Below are 23,983 nucleotides of genomic sequence, written 5' to 3'. Positions count from 1 at the left end.
TGAAGGTAGAATAGTTGGTAAAGACGGCGTAATTAGGCAATGAGCTTTTTGGGTATTCTGTGTCACATCCTCAGCGGCGCCTCGTCACGCTCCCATTGTAAAAAAGCGGGAACAGACGGCAGTTGTGCCTGCTACTTGCGGTTAGCTTGTCAGTAGCGCGCTGGTGTAATATTGCGGTTTTTCGCACGCCGTTTGCAGAGGCTCGCGCCACGGTGCGACGCGCAAGTATAATCAAAGCTTTAAGGTGGGCTGAACTTCAAGGCGGACCGGCACTGTTCTCTTATGTGACAAGCTGCTCAGTTTGATTTATTTCTAATATTAGCTGTTGAACAGATAGCACGGCTAATAATTAACATCCCTGCTGCAAAGAGGCCACGCTCTGTTTGTATCAGGAAAACACAATGTCTAATGTTAAAATGTCAGCAACAAAGTCTCAGAACTGTCACAGTATTATTAAGTATTGTAATCGGTATCGGCAAATGGCGGTGCTAATGCATCCCTACGTAGTATTGTGTACATAATGTCTGACCTGTGGCAGGTTTAACGATCACACACGAGGAGATGAGGCCGAACCTCCACGGCACTAAAGCGCAGCTGTCCTGTTTGATAAGCAGCAATAACACATCCAGCCATCCAATCACATCCGTGAAGCTGCAGCACAAGCGTGCGCCAGATATCCCCGTTCTTTAAAATAGCTTCCAGTAGATGTGACCTGGATGCCAAACTGGAGAAACACGCCTGAGTGGATGGAGCCGCTCGTGCTAATGAATGAATTTTCATGAGTAAAGTTTGTTTTAGGAGGTTAAATGGAGCCGATGGGGTCTGTGGCTCGCAGGGAACGGACCAAAGCATTTTTAGATCCTTCCTTGTGGGGAAAATCTCACTTGCGCGTGTGAGACGGATACCTAAACTCACAACGCTCATCGCCTCCTTAAGAATATCTCCTTCATGATATCAGTTTGGCCTCTCGCTGTTAAATAATCGCAGTTCCTGCTGTCACGAGTTGTTGAAAATGTTTTTTTTATTTTTTACGTTTCTGGGTCACGCTGCCACGTTTCCAGTAGCAGTCACCCAGATGTGTTGAGCATGATAATCGCTCTCTCAAGTTTATCAGTAGCGCCAGCAGGGGGGGGAGGCCGCTCGGCCGCGCCCATTTGCCTCCCTGGCGTAAACCCGTGAGAGTATATTTGTGACAGCCGTCAGTCATCATCAGACCTCTCGGCGCTGTGGGTCGGGGATGCAGCGCCACCTATAGGATGGATAGCTTTTTTAGGATCCAGGTCAAAAGGAAGTGATACAGATGTGGCGCAATTTGTAACCAGACAAACTAACATCCTTCTAGTCTGTTTTAAGAGACACGTTGTTTTATTGCAGGCACACGCAAACATTTTGTTCACGCTTTATCGCCCCCCTCATGTCCTACATGCACTGTCCTTACAGCTTTAACTCTCAACCCTGCACTTACAGGCCCATAATCACACAGAGTACAGGTTGTGCGTGTAATTAGTGTGTGTCTGTGTGTGACTGCAGCGTGGAGGCAATGGAACAAGGCGGATAGGAGGAGCCGGGATACAATTAGCACGGAAGTGTTGGGGTTCGAAAAAGTTGTTATCCACACTGACACAAGTTCAAATCCCTGTACTGCCCCATCACAGCAGATATTATGCAGCATATGTCCTAAAAATGATGGAAGTGGCCACTCTTTGAAATGCATATATGTATTAGTGTACTTGTTCCTACAGCCAGGCAACGCTTAGCTTAGCATAAAGACATATGACTAAAGACTTAGGAAACCCTTCATGCTAACTCTCCCAAAAACAATTCCAATTCCAATCTTGGATTATAAAGTTCTTCCAAGTTCTCTCCTCCCAACTTCCCATCGTACACCCGGTAAAGCAGTTGTAGGTTTGATAAGAGAACAATGTACCTGAGTTTACCAAGCCGTCGTCAACATCCTCCTGCACTGTTACTCATTCAAGGCTTGAAACTCTCCCCACCCTCCCGCCCAAGAACGTAAAGGTCAAGACACAACAGAGTGTGTTTCAAAAATGTCAAAGCACTTCAACACGGTTCACTGAAGCTCCTTGTGCTCTTTCTGTGCCGTCACCGTTGGTTTTCGGGGTCTGTGGTGCGAGGAATATTCCAGCTGCAGGTCCGTCCTGTTCCTCTGACGGAAATATGATGAGCTCAGCACCAGATCCTAGATGGAAACGTCCCAAGCTCGCTAACCTGGAGTTAATACGGTTTTTCCAGGTTGTTCGCTGCCAAGATTGAATTCCTCTGATTTTAAGGAACTCGCCGTGTTCCCGGCTGCTGGTCGGCGTTACCCGATGTGGCTCGGCCCTCCACAGCAGCAATAGCCCCCTTTGTCCTCGTTCCCTGGAAGCCTTTTCTGCATTCACCTGCCTTATCAGCCTTTATCACAACTTTCGCAAATTACTTGCCACTTATCTGTTTTCCAGGCTCTCGCGCGGCTCAACATCTATAAGACATTCGCACGCTTTTACCTGAGCTCGTGGGTGCATGCCAGAGCGTCTACACAGTCTGTGTCACGAGTGCGTGAAACTGAAACTTTAAAGAAATACAGAATTTAATGGAGAACACGAGTCAAACTTTGGATTCCCTCAAAAAAAAGTGTCTTGAATAACTTGACAATAATAACATTTAACACCAGCTTCTCTCGCTCCTTCTCTTGTCAGTGAACTTCCAGCTAAGATTCACCTTTGCTTATTAATGATTTGTGACTTCAGGAATCAGGAATGAGAGGTCGGACCGGACGAGATTTTTCTTTTTAGCCGTCTTCAATCAGAGTTTCTGTTCCCCAAAACCGGTTTGACGACCGTTGAATGAATGAATGATAACGTGCCGTCTTTGTTAGTGTGACATGCGGTTGTTTTAAATGAAGATTTCCCAACTAGATTTATAAAGAAAACAATCTTTCATTGTTATGCTGCTGCAGCAGGAGAATGATGTTTTAGTTAAAGGTGCTACATTTCATATTAAGAGCATTATTCAGGTTCTTTTCTGATATTGCTGAGAAAAAAACATAAAAAGAAAGAGCCTAATTTTAGTAGTGTATACTTCGACTGCTGTAATATTCTTCATATTCTGTATCCTGGTGTGTGCTGATTTGTTACCCATCAGCCACAAACATTACAAAGGCTCACAATGCCTCTGCTATCTCCTTTTTCACCGTGTTGTGTGAGGCTCTGCGCCGCTCCTGCCGTCGCCGTCTGCTTCCTGTTTACTTCCTGTTGTGCCCAGACTCCCATCAGGCTCTGCGGGCGCCACCTCGAAAGAGCTCGGCTCTGCAACGTGGAAAGCAAAGTGTTATCTCAGTGTGACGCCGAGGCGGCTGCTCCGATGTCCAGACGTGGACGCACTGTCCGTTTTGAGAGAAGATAGGAGCGAGATAGTGAGAAGATGTGTGTTTGTGTGTGATGAACCTGTGCGGCGTGGAGTAAATGTCGCCGCCATTGATCCTTCTTTAAGTGGTTCATGCCCACTGGGGCACGATTCACGTCCGACCCAGATCGTTGATTTCCATACGCTTTGGTTTGTGTGTGCGTGTGCGTTTGTGTGTGATTACAGAGCGTGAACATAATGAAAAGGTCTTTTGCAGAGCAACACAGGGCCGTTTAGCGAGAGAGAAAGAGAAGCTTCGCCCTGTCTCAGATGGACGATCCTCTTGTTTCATGGTCGGCCCTGGTGGTCTCCAGCTTCCTCTCTGCCTTTTTAAGTCACTGAGACACACACACGCACACAAACACACACTTACAGATAAAAACAAATCCCTGTGAGCCTCTGGACCCATAAAACAAGAGGGAAAGTGAGTCCTAAGTGAGTAATTTGTATATTTCATGCAGGCTACTTGATGCGTTTAACGAGCTGCTCTCAGGACAGTTTCACCAGCGAACGCTTTCAGACATCACACAGACCTGCCGATACAAACGAGTATTTATCAGGAGATAAAACAGATTGTGACGTCCGGCGGTTTGGGCTCAAGAGGGAAACACATAGGAGGGCTATTTGTCATTAACTTGTACATGTTTTATCATCTAATAACAGTGGGAAAACATTGCAATTCCCCAAGGAGACTGTCTTCAGTGTCAAAAGAGAAACCCTGACGTCTGAGGAGATGAACTCGGTGGATATTTCCCCCTCTGGCTCGATGGTTGTCGATAAGTAAGACGAGGCCTCTGTCACTAAATGTTGACGTCACGGCAGCGAGGACGCGGCCGATGACGGTTGATAATCGCAGCTTCTTCAGGAGCCGGCGGGTCAAGTGCCCCCCAATGAAAGGGCCAGACGGGATGGCGTGCGGGAGGAGGGCCCTAATTGAGAAGTGTCCATGGTGACGGGAACAGCTGCGATTAAAATGAAGGGCCCGGTTTCCCTGGTTATGTGTCGGGCACCCCCGTATTTTTGTGTACACTCTTCACATTCTTCGCCCCTGGTCCTTTCACTCGCTCGCCTTTTTTTTTGTCTTTCACCCCTCGGTCTCGTCTTTTCCCATCCACTGACCTCACCATCTAATTGTTTTTCTTCATCTTCGTCACTCTCTCACGACCCTATATGCATGTCTCGCTCTTTCTCACAAATACACACCTCCTCCTAACCCCCGTTTACCATCTCTCATTCATCCTCTGCCCTCTACATGTGTCGCAAAGCAAGGCGCTAACAGGGCTTTGAGCTTTTAGTGCCCTGCAAGCAGGAGTGCTCTGAAGATAGCAATGCTGCTCACTCGATCTGTCCACCGTTTTGGTCCAGACTTGTGCAGACGTTCATGGTCCCAGAGGATGAAAACAGCTGCAATTTTTCAGATAATTGTTTTTTATTTGGCCAATATTTTTGCTTTATAGCTCCAAAAAAAGTGAAAACTAATGCTAATTAGCACATTTTAGCATGCTACTGAGCTAAATTCAGATGGTGAACACAGTTAGCATGCCTTAGATCAGTATCAGTAAGCATTGTCATTGTGAGCATGTTAGCGTGTTGATGCTACCGTAGCATGGATAAGTTCCCCCGTGCAAGCGTCACAAGCTACAAAGCGGCTACACGGGGAGCTCAAGCGTTTTGTGCGTCGCCACGCGGATCTGGGAACTGGCTAACCGTATTATTAAAGACTGAGCTAAGTAAAGCTAAATCATACGACACGTTGACACCAGAACAAGTTGACTCGCTAGTTTCATATCACCGGATTCCATTGGAGAAGACTTCAGATTCAAGTTCATATTCATATAATCTTGAAGCCTATTTCTGCTACTCGTCTGTTTCATTCAGCTAGAAACCAAACTATTAGCAAACCAGGAAGGAAAGGATCAGTTTTAACTCCTGGAAGTGATCCAACAGGACAAAACCACATTGGAAGGATGGCGGGTTAGGAGTTCACTTCTCTTTACTCTTTCCTTTCTGTTTCCTTCGTCCCTCCTGCTGACTTCTTGTGATGTTTATTGTTCCTTTTTCTTTGCCTTTCGCCAGGTCCGTCTGTCGGTCTTATCTCACGAGTTTGTTCCTCTCAGACTTTGATCCTTTTCCTGTACTTAACTTACCCTCTGGTCCAGTTCACTCATGAGATACAGTAAATGCATCACTTCCTTTTTTTTTTCCTTCGCTGTTATCCGGTTGCGTGTCAATCCATCTAAATAAAAACAAAATGTTCATTCCTCTCACTCGTTCATCCTCCATTCTCTCCTCTCCCTCCTTCTCCTCGCTCATCAACCTGTGATTAACTAAGGCCCTAAAAACCAAAAGAGTTTGGACGAAGCCTCTCTTTTTTTCTCACGGGGTCATAAATCTTATCGCACTATTCTCCTTTCCTCTTTCCAACTCTGTCCCCTCCCTCCTTTCCCACCATCCATCCATGCAGGGCTTCTCTGTGCCATTCAGCTCTCACACTCCTCTTCCTCTTCCATATACAGGAACCAATCAAAGCAGGGATCTTTAGGGTGACGACTTGAAGTGTCGTCGCCCTAAAGACACACATACACACACACACACACACACGATCCTTGCCCTTTACCCTGAGAAGCGCTCTAACCGCAGTTAAAGCTCCAGGGGTCAACATCACTGTTGTCACGCTGCTCTTGAGCCTGATGGTCATGTTGCAGAGGTCATGTCGCTGTCCTGCTTCCAGTCCGTTTGTCCTCCTTGTGAGGAATTAACCCGACGAGGTTTCTTCCAAACCAGAAACGCAACTGTATTCTGTCTGAGTTTGACCGCACAGTCCGTGGTTTGCGTCCCGTGTCTCATTGGCGTGTTATATTTGTTTCCTTTAACCATGGAGGTGATGCTCCCTTTGACTCATTTAGAACAATTAGGTGCAGCACTTAATTATGCCTTAAAGCCACTAAGAGGATCTGTTATGGAGTTAGATTTTTGGTGGTGTCTTTGGACAAAAGTGATCGTGTTTTTACGAGCACCAGAGTCCCTTTTAGAAAAATGGCGCTCTAAATCTTTTGTCTAGCATCCAAAGCACTCGTGAGCAGCTCCAGCTGTGTGTATGCCCTTTACAGCTTCTATTATTCCTGGAGATATCAGTCGTCGTATTGTAAAAAATAATCTATTTTTCGTGTTTGTCAGTGGCCCCGGCGATAGAAGAGAGCGTAGATGTTCATCGTTCAAGTCTTTGTTCTTTTCTTCTCATTATCTCGGGTGAGAGAAAGGGCAGGCGTAATTGGGCAGAGCGTCCTGAAAGTGTGTGTGTGTGTGGGTGTGTGTGTGTGTGTGTGTGTGTGTGTGTGTGTGTGTGTGTGTGTGTGTGTGTGGTCTCAGCCAAGTCATTTCATTTAGCGACGCAGGCCTCCAGAACCAGAGTTGCTCTTTTGACATGTTTTGGTCCCCCGTCCCAGCAGCAGGGCCCCGTGACCCAGTTTGGTTCCCGAACTTGAACTGTACTTCCCAGAAGTTGTTTTTGTTTCATCGCTCTGCTGAAAACGCATCATTTCCTGACACTCGCTCCAAAAGAGGAGGAGCGTCAATGTGACCGTGTCTCTCTGAGCTGCCAGTTGCAGCGGTAGCTCTGAAGCTGACCTCAAGTCTGTTTCCACATCAACTTCCCACTTTTCATCACTTGGACTCATCTCCTAAATCATTTTTTACCCGTTCCCTCCCGGGGTGTTTGTGTGTGTCTGTGTGCATCCTCGAGTCGACCCCTGTTAATCCGTCCTTGTTAGATGTTTCGGGGGGCCACGCTCCTCCCGTTTCATCCTTCCATCCTTCCCCTCCTCTCCCTTAATCTCCTAATGGCGTCTCGGGGTATCGCTGTCTGCCCGTCTCCGTCGGAGGACTCCTGTCTGCTCTCTGGAACGGGACCAGCCATCCGCTCGGTTCTCCCGTCAAAACACAAAACTCACTTTACTGTCGGCAGAAACAGAGCCTCCATGTTCCACACACAGAGCGAGAGAGACAGAGAGACCACGGCAGGTAACAGAGGAGGAAATAAAGACGCTTGATGTGAGTTTGCCGACAAGGAATTTCTAAGAATTGTAACCTTTCTAAAGCTTATTAGTTGAGATTAAGTTCGGGAATTGTCACAGTTGCTTCTTCAAAGTGGAAAAAAGGTTGCGATGTCTTGAAATGTTACAAATTCAAAGACTCGCCTCGTAAACGGTTAATGTTTAACCTCTGGAACAGCTGATCGTATAAAGAAAGGGAACAAGGAGGGTGCTGGAATTAGTTTATTAGGTTTGTTTACATCAGAGGCCAAAAATACATTCATCTAAAAAGAAGAAAATGCTTTGTACCAGATTTAGCGAACTGGATGATTCCCACCTGCAGTCCCTGAGCAGGTGAAGGATCCCGGCTATACGATGGTTATAGTTTCTAACCCCTCGTCCCCCCAGGAAACCTAATAAACAGCAGCTTAACATTGTCTCCCATATGTTCAGCGTTCAACATCCACCGGCCTTTTAAATAAAATAACGTTGTAAGTTTTACTGAATAGCACTGAAATCAATCTTTCTAGCGGCTGATAGCTCTCCAGAATGAGAGAGATGGTGAGCGATTGATCGCTGTGTGATCAGTCATCCTGAACGAGCAGCAGTCTTCAGGTTTGACCCAGCAGGGCCAGAATCCACTCGTCTGGATGGAGCCACGCTGCGTTTGTGTCTAATGTTTTACTGATTAAGAGCTCATCTTGTGCCGAACATTAAACCTTTTCAGTTTATGATTATAAAAAAAAACCAACTGCTTTTAATACCAGTAAATGGATGCAGACTTTAACAGATTGAAAAGTTTAAACATCACACATTAAGATAAATGATTACCGAGCACTGGACCTGGATCAAAATGTGAGAAAACCCTATTTTAGAAGCTGAAAAAAGATGTTGAACAATCAGTGCTGCAACAAACTGCATGTGCTCCTCTGTGGCTGGACCCAGTCTGCCCCCTATCTACAGAGCCGGATACTGCAAGGGAGGGTCTGATCTTAAAGTTTTGGATGCGTTTCAAAGTAGCCTCCAACTTTCCCTGCAGATATACGTCCCATATGTATCACAGCAACCAGAAGTACAACTCCATGACTCTCTTTCAGGATCCCAGTAAACCTTTTCCCAGTGACTGTGCGCCCTCTCATTCACATTTATGTTGCGTCTGAAGCCTGCTGCTTCAGTCTGAATGTTGCTCCAAACAGGAAGAGTTTCTGGAGAGGTCCGAGGTGGAACATTGTGGGAGTCTGGCGGGCAGCGCTGTGTCACGGTCACGCCGCATGCAGCTGTGCGGTGTGGAGGAGTCTCACAATAACAGGGAAGTCCAAGGTTAGAGGATCTTTCAGTCATCATGCTCCTGTTGCTCATCCTCCCCTTTGCCCTGCATCACAACATGCTGTCTTTCCTGTTTCCTCCTGCTATCAGGCGCTCATGCGCACAACGTAATGCACAAAAGCAGCCGTAGAAGCGTTTTAGCCTAAACCACATGTACAAAAAACTATCTGATTTAAATCTGGAAATATCTGATCAAAGGATAATTAGGAATAAGGATCTGACCAAGCGTGCAGCAGCAGCTTTCTGACCAGTAGTTGGCGCCATGTTATTTTCACTCTTCATTATTCTGAAGATTATTTTCCCAATGCTTTTCGGCCTCGATGTAATGGTTGGAAGGGCTACTCGCCCGTCTACCTGGGCGTATTCGGGGGAGGGGCTGTCAGAGTTGTCCACTTGGCGACTTTCTCTCTGGATTTTGCACTTTTAATTGAACATTGGGTTGTCTATCTTTCTCCTTCTTGTTTCCAAAGTTTGCCAACCCCAGCTTGAAGCGACTCCAGTTGTCCCAAAACCGTGTCGACATTTGATACCCAGGCCTCCGTGAACTTGACCTCAGAGTAATGTAGACTTCTGTCCTGACGCTCGACGTGGTTCATTCTAGTGAGGAAAGAAAACTGATCCAACAAAAGGTTATATTTGTTCTGCTCATACGGCTCGGTGTATATTTCCATATGCTGATATGGATTATGGCTCTCCTCTCTCTGTGTGTGGTACAGTCACGTAATGTGAAAACGCAGGGCAGCAAGAAAGAGTATGCCATATTTGTGTGTGTGTGTGTTTGCACACGTCTTTGCGTGTCAGGGTGACCTTGCCGGCGTCCTGCCCGTCTGTGTAAAAGGATGCTGACTGGGAGAAATTGTGCTAGACTGGGGGAGGGAGGGAGAGACTGGATGGGAGACGTTTCTGCATTAAAAACACACTCGGAGAGAAACATGTCAGCAAACAGACAAAAACTCACGCAAAAATGATTGAATGTGCGGTTGTATCGGAGTTAAAAATGGTGATTTACGTCTCAATACAAGCAGCCGAATCCTACAACAGCCATCTTTTATTTTTTATCTATCTCCCTCCATCTTTCTTCTTCTCTTTCGTCCCTCCGGCGTCGGGTTCAAGCCGTAGTCTGACATCATATCCCCTCAAGGTTTTGTTACACTCAATGTTGTGCGTTTGTGCGTATCCGGACGCAGCGTTTTCTACAGAGAGATCTGACCTCTTGACCCAGAGAGCTGACATGCACAGCGCTGTCGCTCCGTGTGATGGGTCCGTGTACGCGGGGAGGAAGAAGTCCACCGACGAAACATCGTTCTTACACATGAGAAATATCTTTTTAAAATATGTTTTCGGTTAGGACTGAAAGAAAGTAGTTACTTTTTGAGGAATCTGTTAAAACGACAGTTACCTGTTAAGGTAAATAAATTCTTCCAGCAACAGAAAGACGTGTGGATGTGACAGCGGTCTTGCCGTCAGCGGTCAGTGTGTAGTCGTGCAGCCCGACACACACACACACACGCTGGTCTCTCCTGCCCCACAGTGGCGGCTTCACACTCTCAACCGCAAGAGACATGCGGCTGCTGCAAGTTCCCCTTCAGCCTCCTCTCACTTTCACTTTGTTTCCTCTTTCTCAGCGTGTCACTCTGATTTATTTATTTTTTTGCTTTTATTGCAAGACATTTTTCAAGACATGCAGTGCTTAACTTCAGTTGTTTTGTTGTGGGAGTTTGAGTATTTGCTACGTTTTGGACATAAAGGGTGATATAGTTCTCCTCCAAGAGCGACTTCCACACTGTAGAATGCTCATTTTCTAACTTTATTACGCTTAGAAAAAAAAAGTGTCTGGCCCAAGCTTCTTCAGGTCATTATTTTGGGGACAGAAAGGACTCTGGGTAACGTAGTTCTGTCGCAAATGAGGAAATTGCCAACCAATCCTCAGCAGTGAAAAGCACCAGATTAACAGCTGGCATCAGGATCTCCATTACCTCATGTTGTTTGGTAATTGTTCTCATTAAGAAATGACTAATAGGAAATGATCTCATCGCTGCTCTCTCATGCTCTTATCGGACTGTTGTCGCATTCACAAATAGGAAAAACTCCTTTATAATAAATTGTTTGAGGGTCGAACGTAGCTGTTCATGGTGGCTGCGTGTTAGCTGCAGATTGCATGGACCGTTCAGTTGATAACACACGAAGGCTCAAATCTATGAGAGGTGAGAGCAGCTGGAGACCCCCCGGCCTTCCAGTCTGCAGCTTGAATCATGCATCACCATGCTGAATCACGGCGGGGTGTCTTTGTCTATCGTGCACACACACACACGCACACACGCCATGATCACCTTGGTTGGATCGACCCCTGACTGTCTGAGGCTTTTGAACACGCCGTCAGCAGACATCATTCAAAGATAGCCGTGAATAAATATCACAGCCAGGATGCATTGCTCACTCGTAGCAACAGAAGTAAACAAACACACACACACACACACACACACACACACACACACACACACACACACACACAGGAAGAAGAGTATGAGGGTATCTCCCGTGTGGTTTCCCTTCAGAGAATATGAGGCAACCACACACACACACACACACATACAGTATATACACATTTCCGTCTGTTTAGTCCCATTTCATTTATTTACCGGTTCATAACGGTGTGCTCAGCAACGGCTAAAGTCTGGCTGCTTGTTTCAGGGGAATGGAATTCACTGTTGGAGTGTGAGCGAGCGAGCGAGCGAGCGAGACTGAAAGCAAGAGAGGGGAAAAGGGGGAGGAAGAGAGAGAGAGAGAGAGAGAGGGAGGAGAGAGAGAGAGGGAGGGCATCTGAATGGAGAGGAGAACTCAGAAGTTATTAGCCGCGGCGTTTACGTGCTGAAAGTGTAGAGATGCTGCAGAGAGGACGGGATTGGTTCTGCGTCGCGTCCGAACAGAAGAAGTGAAAGTCTTTTTGAAAGTTCCTCGTGATTCTGTTGGCCGACATTCAGAAAACTCTCCCCACTTGGACTCAACTAGTTGTGGGACTGGAGATGCAGTAACTTTTGCTCCTGGTGAATCTCCTGGGCCTCGTCACCGTTAGCGCGTTAGCTCGCTGTCACTTCTTGACACCTCAGAGTTAGCGAGAACGAGATGGACTTTCTAACGGACCCCGATGTCATGACGCCCATCCTGGTGGTGACGTTCCACTTCTTGACAGCAGCTGGATTTTGGTTTTTCCGTCGCCGCCGCCGCCGCCGGCAGGCACCCGAATTTGATCCAGGTAAACTGCAGCTCACAAGGTCTCCGTCCTGTTTGTTCCCTTTTCGACTGCTCGTCCCCGCTCGCGCTATGTTTTATCTCCCTATCTTACCTGTAAGTCCCCATTGACTCCATGTGCTTCCTGTTTAGGCTCCACCCCTCTTCTGATGTTTCATATATGTGTCACTTATCAGTGTCTTCATTTAAATTTAAATCATTTAGCGTCTGCGTTGCCCTTCCACCTTTTTAAAGCAGTTTGTACAGCAGTTAGTGGCGTGCTAGAGCTTTAGCTTGCTGCAGGATGCCAATCCACGTTTTCTATTTTGGCTGGAGAGGAATGTAAAGCAGCTTGTGCCGTAAAGAGCACATAGGTCTCTCCTGTTGGGTCTCCTGTGACAGGGAGACGCTGCTTTTGTGTCTCCGTGCAGCAGAGCTCGACCGCTGCATCTCATATGCATGAGTCACGGCAGCAGAATCTTCCATATTTGGCTCTTTTTCTTACATTTCATTCAGTTATTCTATATAGTTTAGCCCCAGCACTAATAATCCGTTTAATTCATTATGTAACTGCCTGTTCTGGACCTAAACCTTTGTGGCACGGTGTTTGCAGCGACCTTTATACCTTTTGCTCAGCTCTCAGTAAAAATGCAGCTGGGGTTGGGTTTGAATCTGGCCTTTCCTGACACTGGACATGTCGCCAAATTCATCGGGTTCAGGACTCGTGTCTAATTTGATCCAAACGCAACGAACGGGCTCAGATTCACCAGAGGAGAAATGTCTGGCTGGTCCATCGATGGTGAGAGGTCGGCGGAGGCCAGAAGGGATGGAGGGAGAGAGAGACAGGGAGGGAAAGAATCCCTAAGACAATATTCCAGCGAATTAAGCAAAGTAGAAAGGGACAGGTGGGAGAATATTGAGAAACACAGGTGATCAAAAACCTGAGACAATCAAAGCTTTGGATGACTTTTTTCTTTTTCTAATTGAAGTGACACAATTGGACTGAAGATGTCTGGAGATATAGATATAATCAAGCTTTTAACCATCTTTTCAGCAATGTATTACTGGACTTACTGATGATGTCGTTGTTTCCTATAGTGTAAAACGGCTCAACATGTTGTCCTCTCACATGGTCAGCTGAGGGTGCTGTGTGCACATTACGCATCGCTTCTGGGTTAGGGTGTTCGACAGCGCTGTTTCAGTTTGGTCTTGGATATATTTATTGTAGATTACATATTATTTTTTGCTTTGAATTTAGGTTCAACTAAAACTTAAAGTGTGTCTCTCATAATGACTAATATATGTTTTAGGGGCGTGTCCCTTGTGAGTGGTTTTGAAAGGGTGTCAATCTTAACTTTCATGTTTACTGGTCTTGTTTCTCGGTTACAAATGAGGCGTGTGTGTGTGTGTGTGTGTGTGTGTGTGTGTGTGTGTGTGTGTGTGTGTGTGTGTGTGTGTGTGTGTGTGTGTGTGTGTGTGTGTGTGTGTGTGTGTGTGTGTGTGTGTGTGGTCATATTTCTCACGACAGGAAGCTGAGCCGTTCACAGTTGTAGGCCAAGCACGGTCGTGTGTGTGCAGCATTACATCTGGTACATCGTGTGGTTTGAGTCGTTACACCATGTAACTCCTGGTGGTTCAGACTTTCTTTGAAACTGCGACGCCTTCCACTTAAAGCAACTCCAAGAAACTTTCATTCTGTGGTGATTTACTGGTTCTAGTTTCTCTCGAGCTTCAGGAGGCGTTTTCCTTTGTGACCACAGGAGGGCAGATTGAATGAGATCTTGAGCTGGTGGCCATGCTAACCAGGCTAACTGTTGCAGCTGGCTCCTGTGGAAGTGGGATAATGTGTAGTGGCGGCCAAGCAGAAGAGGAAAAGTTTAAATCTGACTAAAACACTCGACGCTCAGAGAAAAACTTCCTGCTTTCCTCCCGTCAGCTGAGAGTGACCTCGTCCTGCTTCGAAAACATTCAGCATTCAACGTTTGTAGCTCAGATGGAGAGAATTTGGATAACGAGCGGAGGGAAAGGAAGAATGAAATGAAAAAGGGAGGGATGGAGGAGGATAAATGAACCCTGGGAGAAACTGAAAAAGAAAGGGGTGAGTGAGAGAAGGAGACACGACTTGACAGGGGGAAAGAGGGACACTCAGAGACATCCCTCCCACGATCACAAGGAGAGAGAGAGAGAGAGAGACGGGATGCCGGAAGAGGGGGAGAGAGCGGAGGGGAGATTAGACGCGACAGTGGGGGAAGCAGGGAGCGAGGGATAAGCAGCACTCTGCGTTGGCATTAGAGGCGTAAGCTCCATCTGGTATTTTTAGCGTGGACGGCCCCGTTTGGAGATGGAGAGAGAGAAAGAGAGAGAGAGAGAGGAGCGCTTCGCTTGGAGGGAAGGAAGACTCGAAGAAGAAGAAGAGGGACCCAAAAGAAGGAGGGATGGAGATGAAAGAGTGATGCTGCTGGAGGAGGAGCTTGTGACTGTAAAGCATACACCTGCTGTCTTGTCAGCCGGTCCTCACTTCCTGGATTCCTGGCCATGTCACATGACCTACCTCTGCTTCTTTCACTCTTTTTAAAAAAAAAAAAAGAAAACATGACGGAGCAGAATTTCATTCCAAGCTGCGTCGGTGCTGTCCTCTGAGCTATTTTGAGACACTGCGATAAACAAGGGAGAAGGGAAGAGGGCAGCCTCGTGGAAATCTTGAGTTAAGGCTGCGAAAAAGGACGGCGGGCTCGCCTGAAGAGCACGCGTCTGGACCCGGGCCAGAAGCACTCGTCATGATGTCATGATGTCATCTCCCATCTCTGCACAGCCCAAGACACATGCGCTAACGAGACGAGTGACTCCACTCGGGCCTGTTTTTCCTTTCGTTATTAAATTATACGTAACGAACCTGTCAGCCCTCTCTCGCTCACTCTCGAAGAGACTAAAGTCCATCTCAGAGTCTGTCACTGCCGGGAGCTTAAAAAGGCCTCTGGACTGTTTTTAGTTGTTGTTTTTTTAAAGAAGGAAGGCCAAACGTTTGCTTTCACCACCTTAAGGAAACGTGTGAAAGAGAGTAGGAGGGAAGACGAGAAACGGTCGTACCGGGGAGCTACTGCGCCTGGCTTCTGTTAGCTTAAACTGGACGAGCGGCGTGTGGAGCTCGAAGAGGCCCAACTTGTATGTTTCTCTGATTGTGTTTGTGGCACGTGAAGAGGACTCAGACGTGGATTACATCACCGCTGATGGGTTTGTTTGGGACTTGCTTACCTACGCAGAGCGAGGCGGGAAAATCAGTGCGAGCAGCTCCTCTGCAGAGCCGCCGTCGGCTGCAGGCTGAGCCCAGAAACAGAGCGAGCCGAGTGCCGCTGCCTGGTGAGGAAGTAGAACTGAGCTGAGGGAGGGAGGGTAGGGGACGTCCTTTTCCTGGCTCAGAGCGTGGGCGGAGGGGGGGGAGGAGCTGCCGGCTGCCTCTGACACACACGTGTGATAGCAGCTGGGGGAAAGAGAGTGAGAGGGCGAGAGAGGGGGACACGGCCCGGGAGAGGCTGACATGGCAGCGAGGGATTGAGCAAGGCAACGTGGGAACCACAGAGCAGGAGGAAGAGGCTCCTACAAACTGTGTGCACCTGCCCGGTGCGCCGCCTCGCTCTCGGCTCCTGGATACGCAGGTCGGCAGCCGGCTGCCAAAACACGTCTACGCCGCTATAAATATCTGACTTCCGTGAAGGGGGATTACTCGCACCGCCGGCATCAGAATGGAGCCCTGATCCCAGGACGATGTGGACGGACTACAGGGACGAGTGTCAGCTCAACGCTCACCTGTACTCGCTCATGTGCTGTGCAGGTCTGTGTGTGTGTCTGTGTGAGAGTGTGTACGTGTACATGCCCATACTGGCGTTGTTTACATGCTGCCAGTGTGCAGCACGTGTCCCTCTTTGTACACACACACACCGGCGGTGACGACGACTCTATCAATCATTGTGGGTGTCGGGGCAAAGTGTGTGTCCTGTTGTGTTTGGACAGCGTGGAAAGTTTGCGTGTTTGTGTGTGTGTGTTTGTACATAACAACGCCCTCCATTGTGGATGAACGAGCGCCTGTCCGTGGCTGTCACTCGCACTCCTCAACTCTTCTTGTGTGTGTCTGTTGTGTGTTTTCTTGTTCTCTCCTAACTAGCTCAGCTACCCCGGCAGGTTTGGGAAGCAAGGCGTGTTGCAGTGGTGAAACTATTTAGCAAGAGTGTGTTGAAATATCTGTTCTTTGCCTGGAGGGCTTGCCCTCTGTGTAAACTGTGTGTGTCCCTGTGTGTGTGTGTGTGTGTCACTGTGTGTGTCGACTTGACTTTTATCGTCGTCTTTGAAGGAGGAAGTGATACCGTCTCTCTCTCCGCATGGCGGCTCCGCCGTACGGCTTCACCATGGCAGCAGATAAACAGCTGACAGGGGGATGTACCTGCTGCAAGCTGCTCTCTGATTGGCTGTTTGACAAACTGGAGGGAAAGCACTCGTCTGTCATTCAGCTCGTCTCAATATGACAAATAATGCTTTTATTTTGCTAATTTTTTTTAAAACTTGAGGTGTGATCCTGGGAAAAGACTTCATACTTTATACACCTTTTAAAAAATATATATTTTGTAGATTCATTGCAACAGAATCATAGATTTGTATTTATCACTTAGCCTCCTTGATTGACATTCGGGGTCTTATTGTATTTTTCAGTCCGTTAGACTTTGAATAATCAATTGACCCATCATAAAATAATAAATAAATAATAAATAAATAAAAAAGTGATTGTGACATAATTGTTTGGTTTGAGGAAAAAGTCAAAACTAGCTTATGGACTTTACAGGTGTTTAACTCCTGGCCGCTCTCTATACATTGCACACACATTACACATTACATTTTTGTACAAGCTGTGTTCGTTGCATCTCCAGAAAGGATGTTGAAGCCTATCAGCAGGAAGTTAGATATTCACCAGAGCGGCGGGAGAAGGAGAGCAGGTCTGTGTTTTCTCCCAGACGGACTGATACGAGCCGAGAGAGGCTGATGGGAAGAGAGGAGGAGGTGGTGGAGGAGGAGGTGGTGGTGTGTGGGGAAGATAACACAGTCCTGGCCCAGCATCAGGCTCTATTCCTGGCCTGGCTGCATCACTCCTCCGGCCTCTGGAGGATGCCGGCTGCAGGTCTCACTTCAGCAGCAGCAGACAGAGAAAAGCTAAAGCTGTAAACGGAGAACTGACCTAGAAGAGGAGGAGGAGGAGGAGGCGCCACATTATAGACAATTATGAAACAATAGATGAGTTTACTCCCGATGACGTCACCTAATTGAATCATAGCAAAGATGTCTGGTCAACACTTTACAAGTGGTCACGTTTGTAGATACAGAGGAGCTTATCAACAGGACTTTGAGTCCGAGAACTCAAAGAACCTTCGCAGTGTTTGTCTTTTACGCTGCTGAAGAAGATCATGTGGTAACTGTGAAGCACACTTGAGTCATCCTCAAGGTGTTATTATGAATGTGTGTGTGTTTGTGTGTGTGTGTGAAACCCCCCCCCCCCCTCCTCTCTCAAATTGTAGTTCACAAATCAATGCAATCCATTCCATCATCGCTCACCATCTCCTCGGGGAGTGTTTAGCCCACTGCTTTGCTTCTCTGTGCTGGATTTATTGTGTGTGTGTTTGTGTGTGAGTAAGAGAGAGACCTCGTCATCTACATAACTCCCGCTGGCTGCAGCGGCCATGCTGGATTTTAAATCCCATAATAAACCCCCGTCCTCTCTCTGTGCTTCTTGTTCTGCAGATGAGCGAGACAGAGTTCAGAAGAAAACCTTCACCAAGTGGATCAACAAGCATCTCATCAAGGTATGGGATTGCCATGGATTATTTTATATTAAATGTGCTGAAGACTTAACCATGTTAAGACTAAAACTCGGTCATCTTGGACCAACGCGGATAAATAGATTTTTGAGTCTAGGTTTAATCATATAATCCTTCATTCATGTGTCAAATATAAGTAGACAGATAAAACGGTAATATACCATGTTCTACCGGCTTTGCCTTCTTGGATAACATTTATTTAAAAATCAATGGAGTGAAGAGTCTTAAAGGAGCTGGACTGTAAATCTAGTGGGAGCGCAATAATACTGTGATTTATTGCGCTACTTATACCCACTGCTTCTCTACCATAAAAGCCACACACTGAGCCCAATACCAGCTCCCTTTAAGTGACACCAATACCAACAGAGTACTTCATTAAGTACTTTTGTTATTCTAATTTATATCTATCCCCATCACGTGAAAAAAAAGCCACCACCACCATGTAGATACCTCACTCCCATAATACTCCAAGACCTTAATGTGTGTAAAACATTTTGTTCCAAGCGTAAACTAAATTTAGAAACGCAGGTTGTTTTTGTCTCTTTGTGTTTCCGCCGTGGTCCCGAGAGGTGATTGAGAGGACGGTTGCATCAATAATCAAATGAAATCTGAAGGAGCGGCTGCATGATGTCCTGACTGTTAAAACCTTCCAGGTGAACGCGGTCAAACGTTGTGCCCTTCAGTCAAGAGAGGAACCAAAAGCCAACATGTGTGCATACTTTCATATCTGCACACACGCACACATGACCTTTCTATCACGCCCATGAAGTCCAGTATGTGTACCGGGCCGAGTATTTCTGTCACATGACCCGGGAGCAAAGCGTCTGTCTGACCCCATAACTCTGGAGCGCCTGTCGTCACACGGCTGTGTTACCCTGCGTCAGACCGACCGCTGAGCGGAGATGTAGGTCAGAGACGGAGCGAGCTGGAAAAGCAGCTCCCGCTCTCTTGGAACGAGGCGTCGCTGTTTCGCGGCTCGCGAGGGGGCTTTCCATCAAAGCACGTGATCGGTTAATCCATCGATAAGTCGATGGACGGAAGATTAATTGGCAACAATTTTGTTATTTGAAAAATTGGTTTAGGTCTTCTTTTTTGTTAAGCACAAAATTGGTTCATGATTCAAAATGTAATTATTTGCTGTATGACGGCCCGACCATTCAGACCTTCCTCCAAAGCCACTCACCTCAAAATGATCTACAACAAACTATTTTTTTATTATATTTATTGCTGTCGGGATTTCAAGAAATAGTACGCAGAAAAAAAAATCTGAAGATTATCAACTTTAACTTCAATTGATTGATTGATCAAGAACGTAATGTGCCGATTAATTGATAATGAAAATAACTATTATTTAGAGAAAAATACTGAGTAGAGCTGAAACATTGAAACAGAATAGATCAATAAGTTTGGCGTTGTCTTTTTTATCTTTAAGTCAACAAATATCCAATTTGTTTTTTCTTCTCAAATGAGACGATTTGCAGATTTTCTGTTTTATGTTATTTCAATATATATTTGTGTTTCAAGTTACATTTCAAAAGTTTTGAAATAGAAAAGTAAGAAGTAGCTCGAAAGGCGGTTAAAAAGTAAGCAGACGTGTTCCATATACAGCAAGAAAACTATTTGAGAAGAGGAACAATCTGAACAGTGTCTCCAGCTGACACAATGCACCAGCGCTCACACTTTGTGTGTGTGTTTGAATCAATAAAGAGACACACACACACACACACACACAGACACATTGCCAGCCGTAGTAGCACAGAAGTCATGTCGTGAGTATTAAAGAGAGCGCTGAGACGAGGACGGAGAGGTGAGGACGATATGGAGGAGGCGAAACATTTCTTGCCTCCACCTTTTTTTTTTTTTTTTCCAAATATCTGCCGCCGTTAGAAAGTAGCAGAAACGCATCACAACGCTGTTCTCTACCGACGGCCGGGTGGAATAGCTGCGTGTCCTACATCATCCGTTGGCTCCTCGCCAGCACTGTTGAGTCTACAAACCTCCGCCCCGTCGGCAGAGAGATTTAGAGACAAACAGGAGGGAACAGAGGACGAGAGGGAGGGAAGATTAGGAGGGAAAGACTGAATGGAAACTAAGCTCACGAGACGACAAAAAAAAAGTTAAGATAAAGAGACGGAGATGGACGAGTGACCTCTGACCCTCCGCTTCCTGCTGGGTGACATCATCACAGTTTGCTCTGTGTGTCACGTCTGGCACGTCTGTGGCTGCTTAGGTGTGCAGGGTGTGTGTGTGTGTGTGTGTGTGTGTGTGTGTGAGAGCTTATATTCTACCTGCTGCTGGCATGCGGTGACACACTTTGACCCAGCAGGGTTGTTGACTCAGCGAGCACAAATCCAGCAGCAGAGCCTTAAGGAGTCAGGAGGAGGCCAGAGGCTTTTCACAGAGACGAGCGCTGGGAGCTCACGTTATGAGACATGTTTACAGCCCAGAAGAGGAGAATGTCAAGCGCTATTAAAGACAACACACTTCTGGCAGGAACATGGGTGTTTTCATGAGATTTGGGTCTTTTTAGTGTCTTTCAGACATCCACAATTCTAGAACTTGGTCTGTTTTGTGTTTGTAGATTTCTCCTAAATTCAAAAGTTACCATTTGATATGGCTCAATCTGCATACTTAAACATAACATTTCATAAGAATAGTTGTGTTAATATAAGTAATCAAGTTCTGTCAGTTACTTATTTTGACCCCAAAATGTGTGTAGTTTAACAAAACATCTCTTTAAAAGACGTTTCTCTTCATGACTCAGACTCTGATCTTGACGTCTCCTTCAGCAGCTTTTCCATCCAGCAGATTTTATTCTGAAGGTTTCTACGGACCCGTCACAGCCTGATTTATACATTAAATCACTACAAACGTGGAGACGGTGGATTGATCGAGTGGTTCCAATGGTTGGGTCCAGGGAGGGGTTTCCAGTAAACTGGTATTAAACCAGTCAATGTCTCAGCCAGCTCCGACACACAATCAGACAAAAGCAGCGCCCCGTTTTCCAGTCAGTGTTTCGTTCCCGTCTTCTAATTAACACTCGGTCCGTCAGCTCCCGTCTAGATCGCTGGCGTCGGCCTCCAACAAGAGGGTGAGAGTGTGACACAAATGAGGGAGGGAAGGAGAGAGCGAGCGAGGGATGGGGTTATTGAGGACAAGTGGAGTGATGTCGTTACTTTTGGAGCTGCAGTTTCAAGCCATAGCTGTGTGAGCTTCAACAGAGCACCTTTCTGACGGAGCTATGAGGTTGTTTATTATTATTTCATTCAATATGTGGTGAGTCATGACTTCGTTGGATGTGGAACTCTCACTCTTGTGACTGTCCCGCCCTCTTGTGGTGAAGTGTGGTAGTGCGGTTTCTTGTCCTGAGGCCAGGACTGCAGCAAAACTTTTCCAAGTGCAGGAAAAAAAAACTGTAATGCAGGTTGACGCATGCCCTTGATCACCTGGTTGGGTCCAGAGGAGAGTTATGAGACTCCCCCTGGGGCCACAAGAGCTAAAGGCCCCAGCAACCTGTCCTCCCTATAGGAGCCAGACACACACACTTCCATCCTTTCCTTTTTTGTTGTTTTGTGCGTCTCAGGTCATTTTTGTCTCTTTGACATCATGTTTTGGGCGTTTTGTGGTCTTTTCCTTTCTCTTTGAAGTCATTTAGTGTGTTTTTTTTTGTCATCCTGTGTCTCTTTGTGACCTTTTATGTCTTTTTATTAGTCGTTCAATGTCTCTTTGTAGCCATTTGTGTCTCTTTTCATCTCTTGTAGCTCGGTACATGTTGGTGTGGGCCTGTTCAGTAGTCTGCAATTTTTTTGAAGCGACCTCCGTCTCTCTCTCCACTGGCTGCTTTCTGATGAAGCAGCAAACAGTTTATTTTAAAAAAGAAACAACAAACTACGGATTTAAGTGATCCAGTTACATTTTAATCAAAAGTACAATCATCAATCGCCTTGACATGCGTCAACAGCGCTGAGTCAACAGAGATGATTGGGAGTGTGTGATTGACTTGTTTTCTCTCTTCTGTTTGCCCTCCCTTCATTCCTTCTCACCTTCACTGCTTCCTCCTCACTCGCCCTCTTTCTTTCCTACCTCCTCGCTCAGGTGCGGAAGCACATCACAGACCTGTACGAGGACCTGAGGGATGGACACAACCTGATTTCCTTGCTGGAGGTCCTCTCTGGAGTCACCCTGGTATGGATTTTTATCTCTCTCTCTCTCACACACACACACATTTTCCGTCACACACACACACACACACACACACACACACACACACACACACACACACACACACACACTCCATGTCGCGCCCTGTCAGCCCCAGTTGGATGACAGTGTTGAGAAGGTCACGTGCACTCTGTAAGAATAGCGCCGGCTTCGGGGGAGGCAGTGGAGACGGCTCCAGGCTGACGCACCATTCCTGCCAAACGTTGAGCGCAACCGGCGGTTTGAGCCCCGGTGGTCTGACTTTGCTCGGCGTGGTGACGTAAGAGCCGTAAGCCCTAATGCTGACAGACAAGCAAGGACCGGTAGGCTAACAGAGTCCGACTGCTGACTCTGCTTTATGTATGTACACACACACACACACACACACACACACTCACACACTCCTCTCTGACCCGACACCTTCATGAACAGGGAGTGACTTTTATACAGTTGTGGTATTTTTATCCCTTTTGTTCATTCGGACCTCCCCTCTTTCATCCTGTCCTCTCTTAATGTCACTACATCTCCTCTTCCGTCTCTTTCTATCTCCCCCTCCACCCTTCTCCACCCACCCCACCCACCCCCACCCTTATGTTATCATAGCAACAGAAGAGCGGCCCTTCATTGAAAAGGTCGTTCGCCTCGCGGGCCCCCCCTCTCATCTTGCTCCGGGGGGAAGATGAGGAGGAGGAGGAAGGAGCTCAGGGAGTACGTTTGAATGAAACCCTCTCCCCCCCATATCCTGACCTCTGACCTTTCAGCTTCACCCTCCCAGCTCCTCAATAGGTGGAGCTGTGAGGTTGCATGCGAGTGCTGTGCCACTGATTTCTGACCATTTTACGACGCTGCGATGTTACTGTGTGACATCACGTGTAGGCCGTCATTTGTGCTGGAACACACACACACACACACACAAACGCTGTGATGGCTTCATGATGAAAGTATAGATATACAGATAGATAGATATACGGACTGATATACGGATAGATACATATACAGATAGATAGATATACGGACTGATATACGGATAGATACATATACAGATACATATACATATACAGATAGATAGATATACGGATAGATAGATATACAGATACATATACGGATAGATAGATAGAGATACGGACAGATAGATATACGGAGAGATAGATAGAAATATGGACAGATAGATTATAATAACTACATGTTACTTCTTGAGGTTGTGGTTTCCTTCTGTCTTTACATCCATGGGGATTAAACACATTTCACTATATTACAGTCTAGTACAACACCATCACCGGTTAATTCAAAATGCATAAACAGTCTTTATCGAGGACAATGAAAGTTCAGGATGTAAAATTCTAACATATTCAGAAATATAAAAAAAGACTATGAAGAAGTAAATTATTAGCTCACTTATTATTATTTAACAAACGCATACACACTCTCTCCTCTCCTCTCTTCTCTTCATAATTTCAGTCTTGCTGAAGTGATAACTAACCCTGAGTGTAACTTTTCTTTACCAGCACAGTGTGTAGTGCACAGTGTGTAGTACACAGTGTGTAGTGCACAGTGTGTAGTGCACAGTGTGTACCCACATCTGCATCGTGCTCATGTACTTTTTGCAACAAAGAGTGTGTGTGTGCGCGCGTGTGTTTGACTTTCTTTATCTATTTTTTCCTTTTCTCTTAAACGACCTCTTTCCTCCTGCTGAACTGTACCATGGATGTGTGTTTGTGACGTGGTGGCGGTGAATAAAAGACAGCTCTGTGATGAGAAGTTTGCATTGTTTCATTCTGAACCGGCATGGTTTGGGTGAAGTTCGCTGCTGCGTTTCGGCATGTCTTTAACGGCTCTTGTTGAAGACAGCGCCCCCCAGAGGACCATCTCATGTCAATACAACCGCGCTGACTTTGTTTTAATCACTGCACTGTGGATTGAATTCAGCTTGATTTG

The 23,983-nt window shown here is 46.4% G+C and overlaps 1 protein-coding gene across 1 annotated transcript in view; it reads left to right on the top strand.

The window, feature by feature from the left end:
• macf1a (microtubule actin crosslinking factor 1a) overlaps window positions 1–23,983 on the top strand; it is a 173,078-nt gene that overhangs the window by 46,405 nt on the left and 102,690 nt on the right. Inside the window, exons 3-4 of the mRNA XM_068576059.1 lie at window positions 17,772–17,833; window positions 21,944–22,033. Coding sequence (XP_068432160.1) covers window positions 17,772–17,833; window positions 21,944–22,033 — 152 coding nt within the window. The remainder of the gene's footprint in view (window positions 1–17,771; window positions 17,834–21,943; window positions 22,034–23,983) is intronic.

Source organism: Clinocottus analis, unplaced genomic scaffold (genome assembly GCF_023055335.1).
Source record: "Clinocottus analis isolate CAN_PGR_092001 unplaced genomic scaffold, fCliAna1.0.p SCAF_14, whole genome shotgun sequence".
In the NCBI taxonomy this organism is placed as follows: Eukaryota; Metazoa; Chordata; class Actinopteri; order Perciformes; family Cottidae; genus Clinocottus; species Clinocottus analis.
This window is presented reverse-complemented; position numbering and strand designations above follow the sequence as displayed.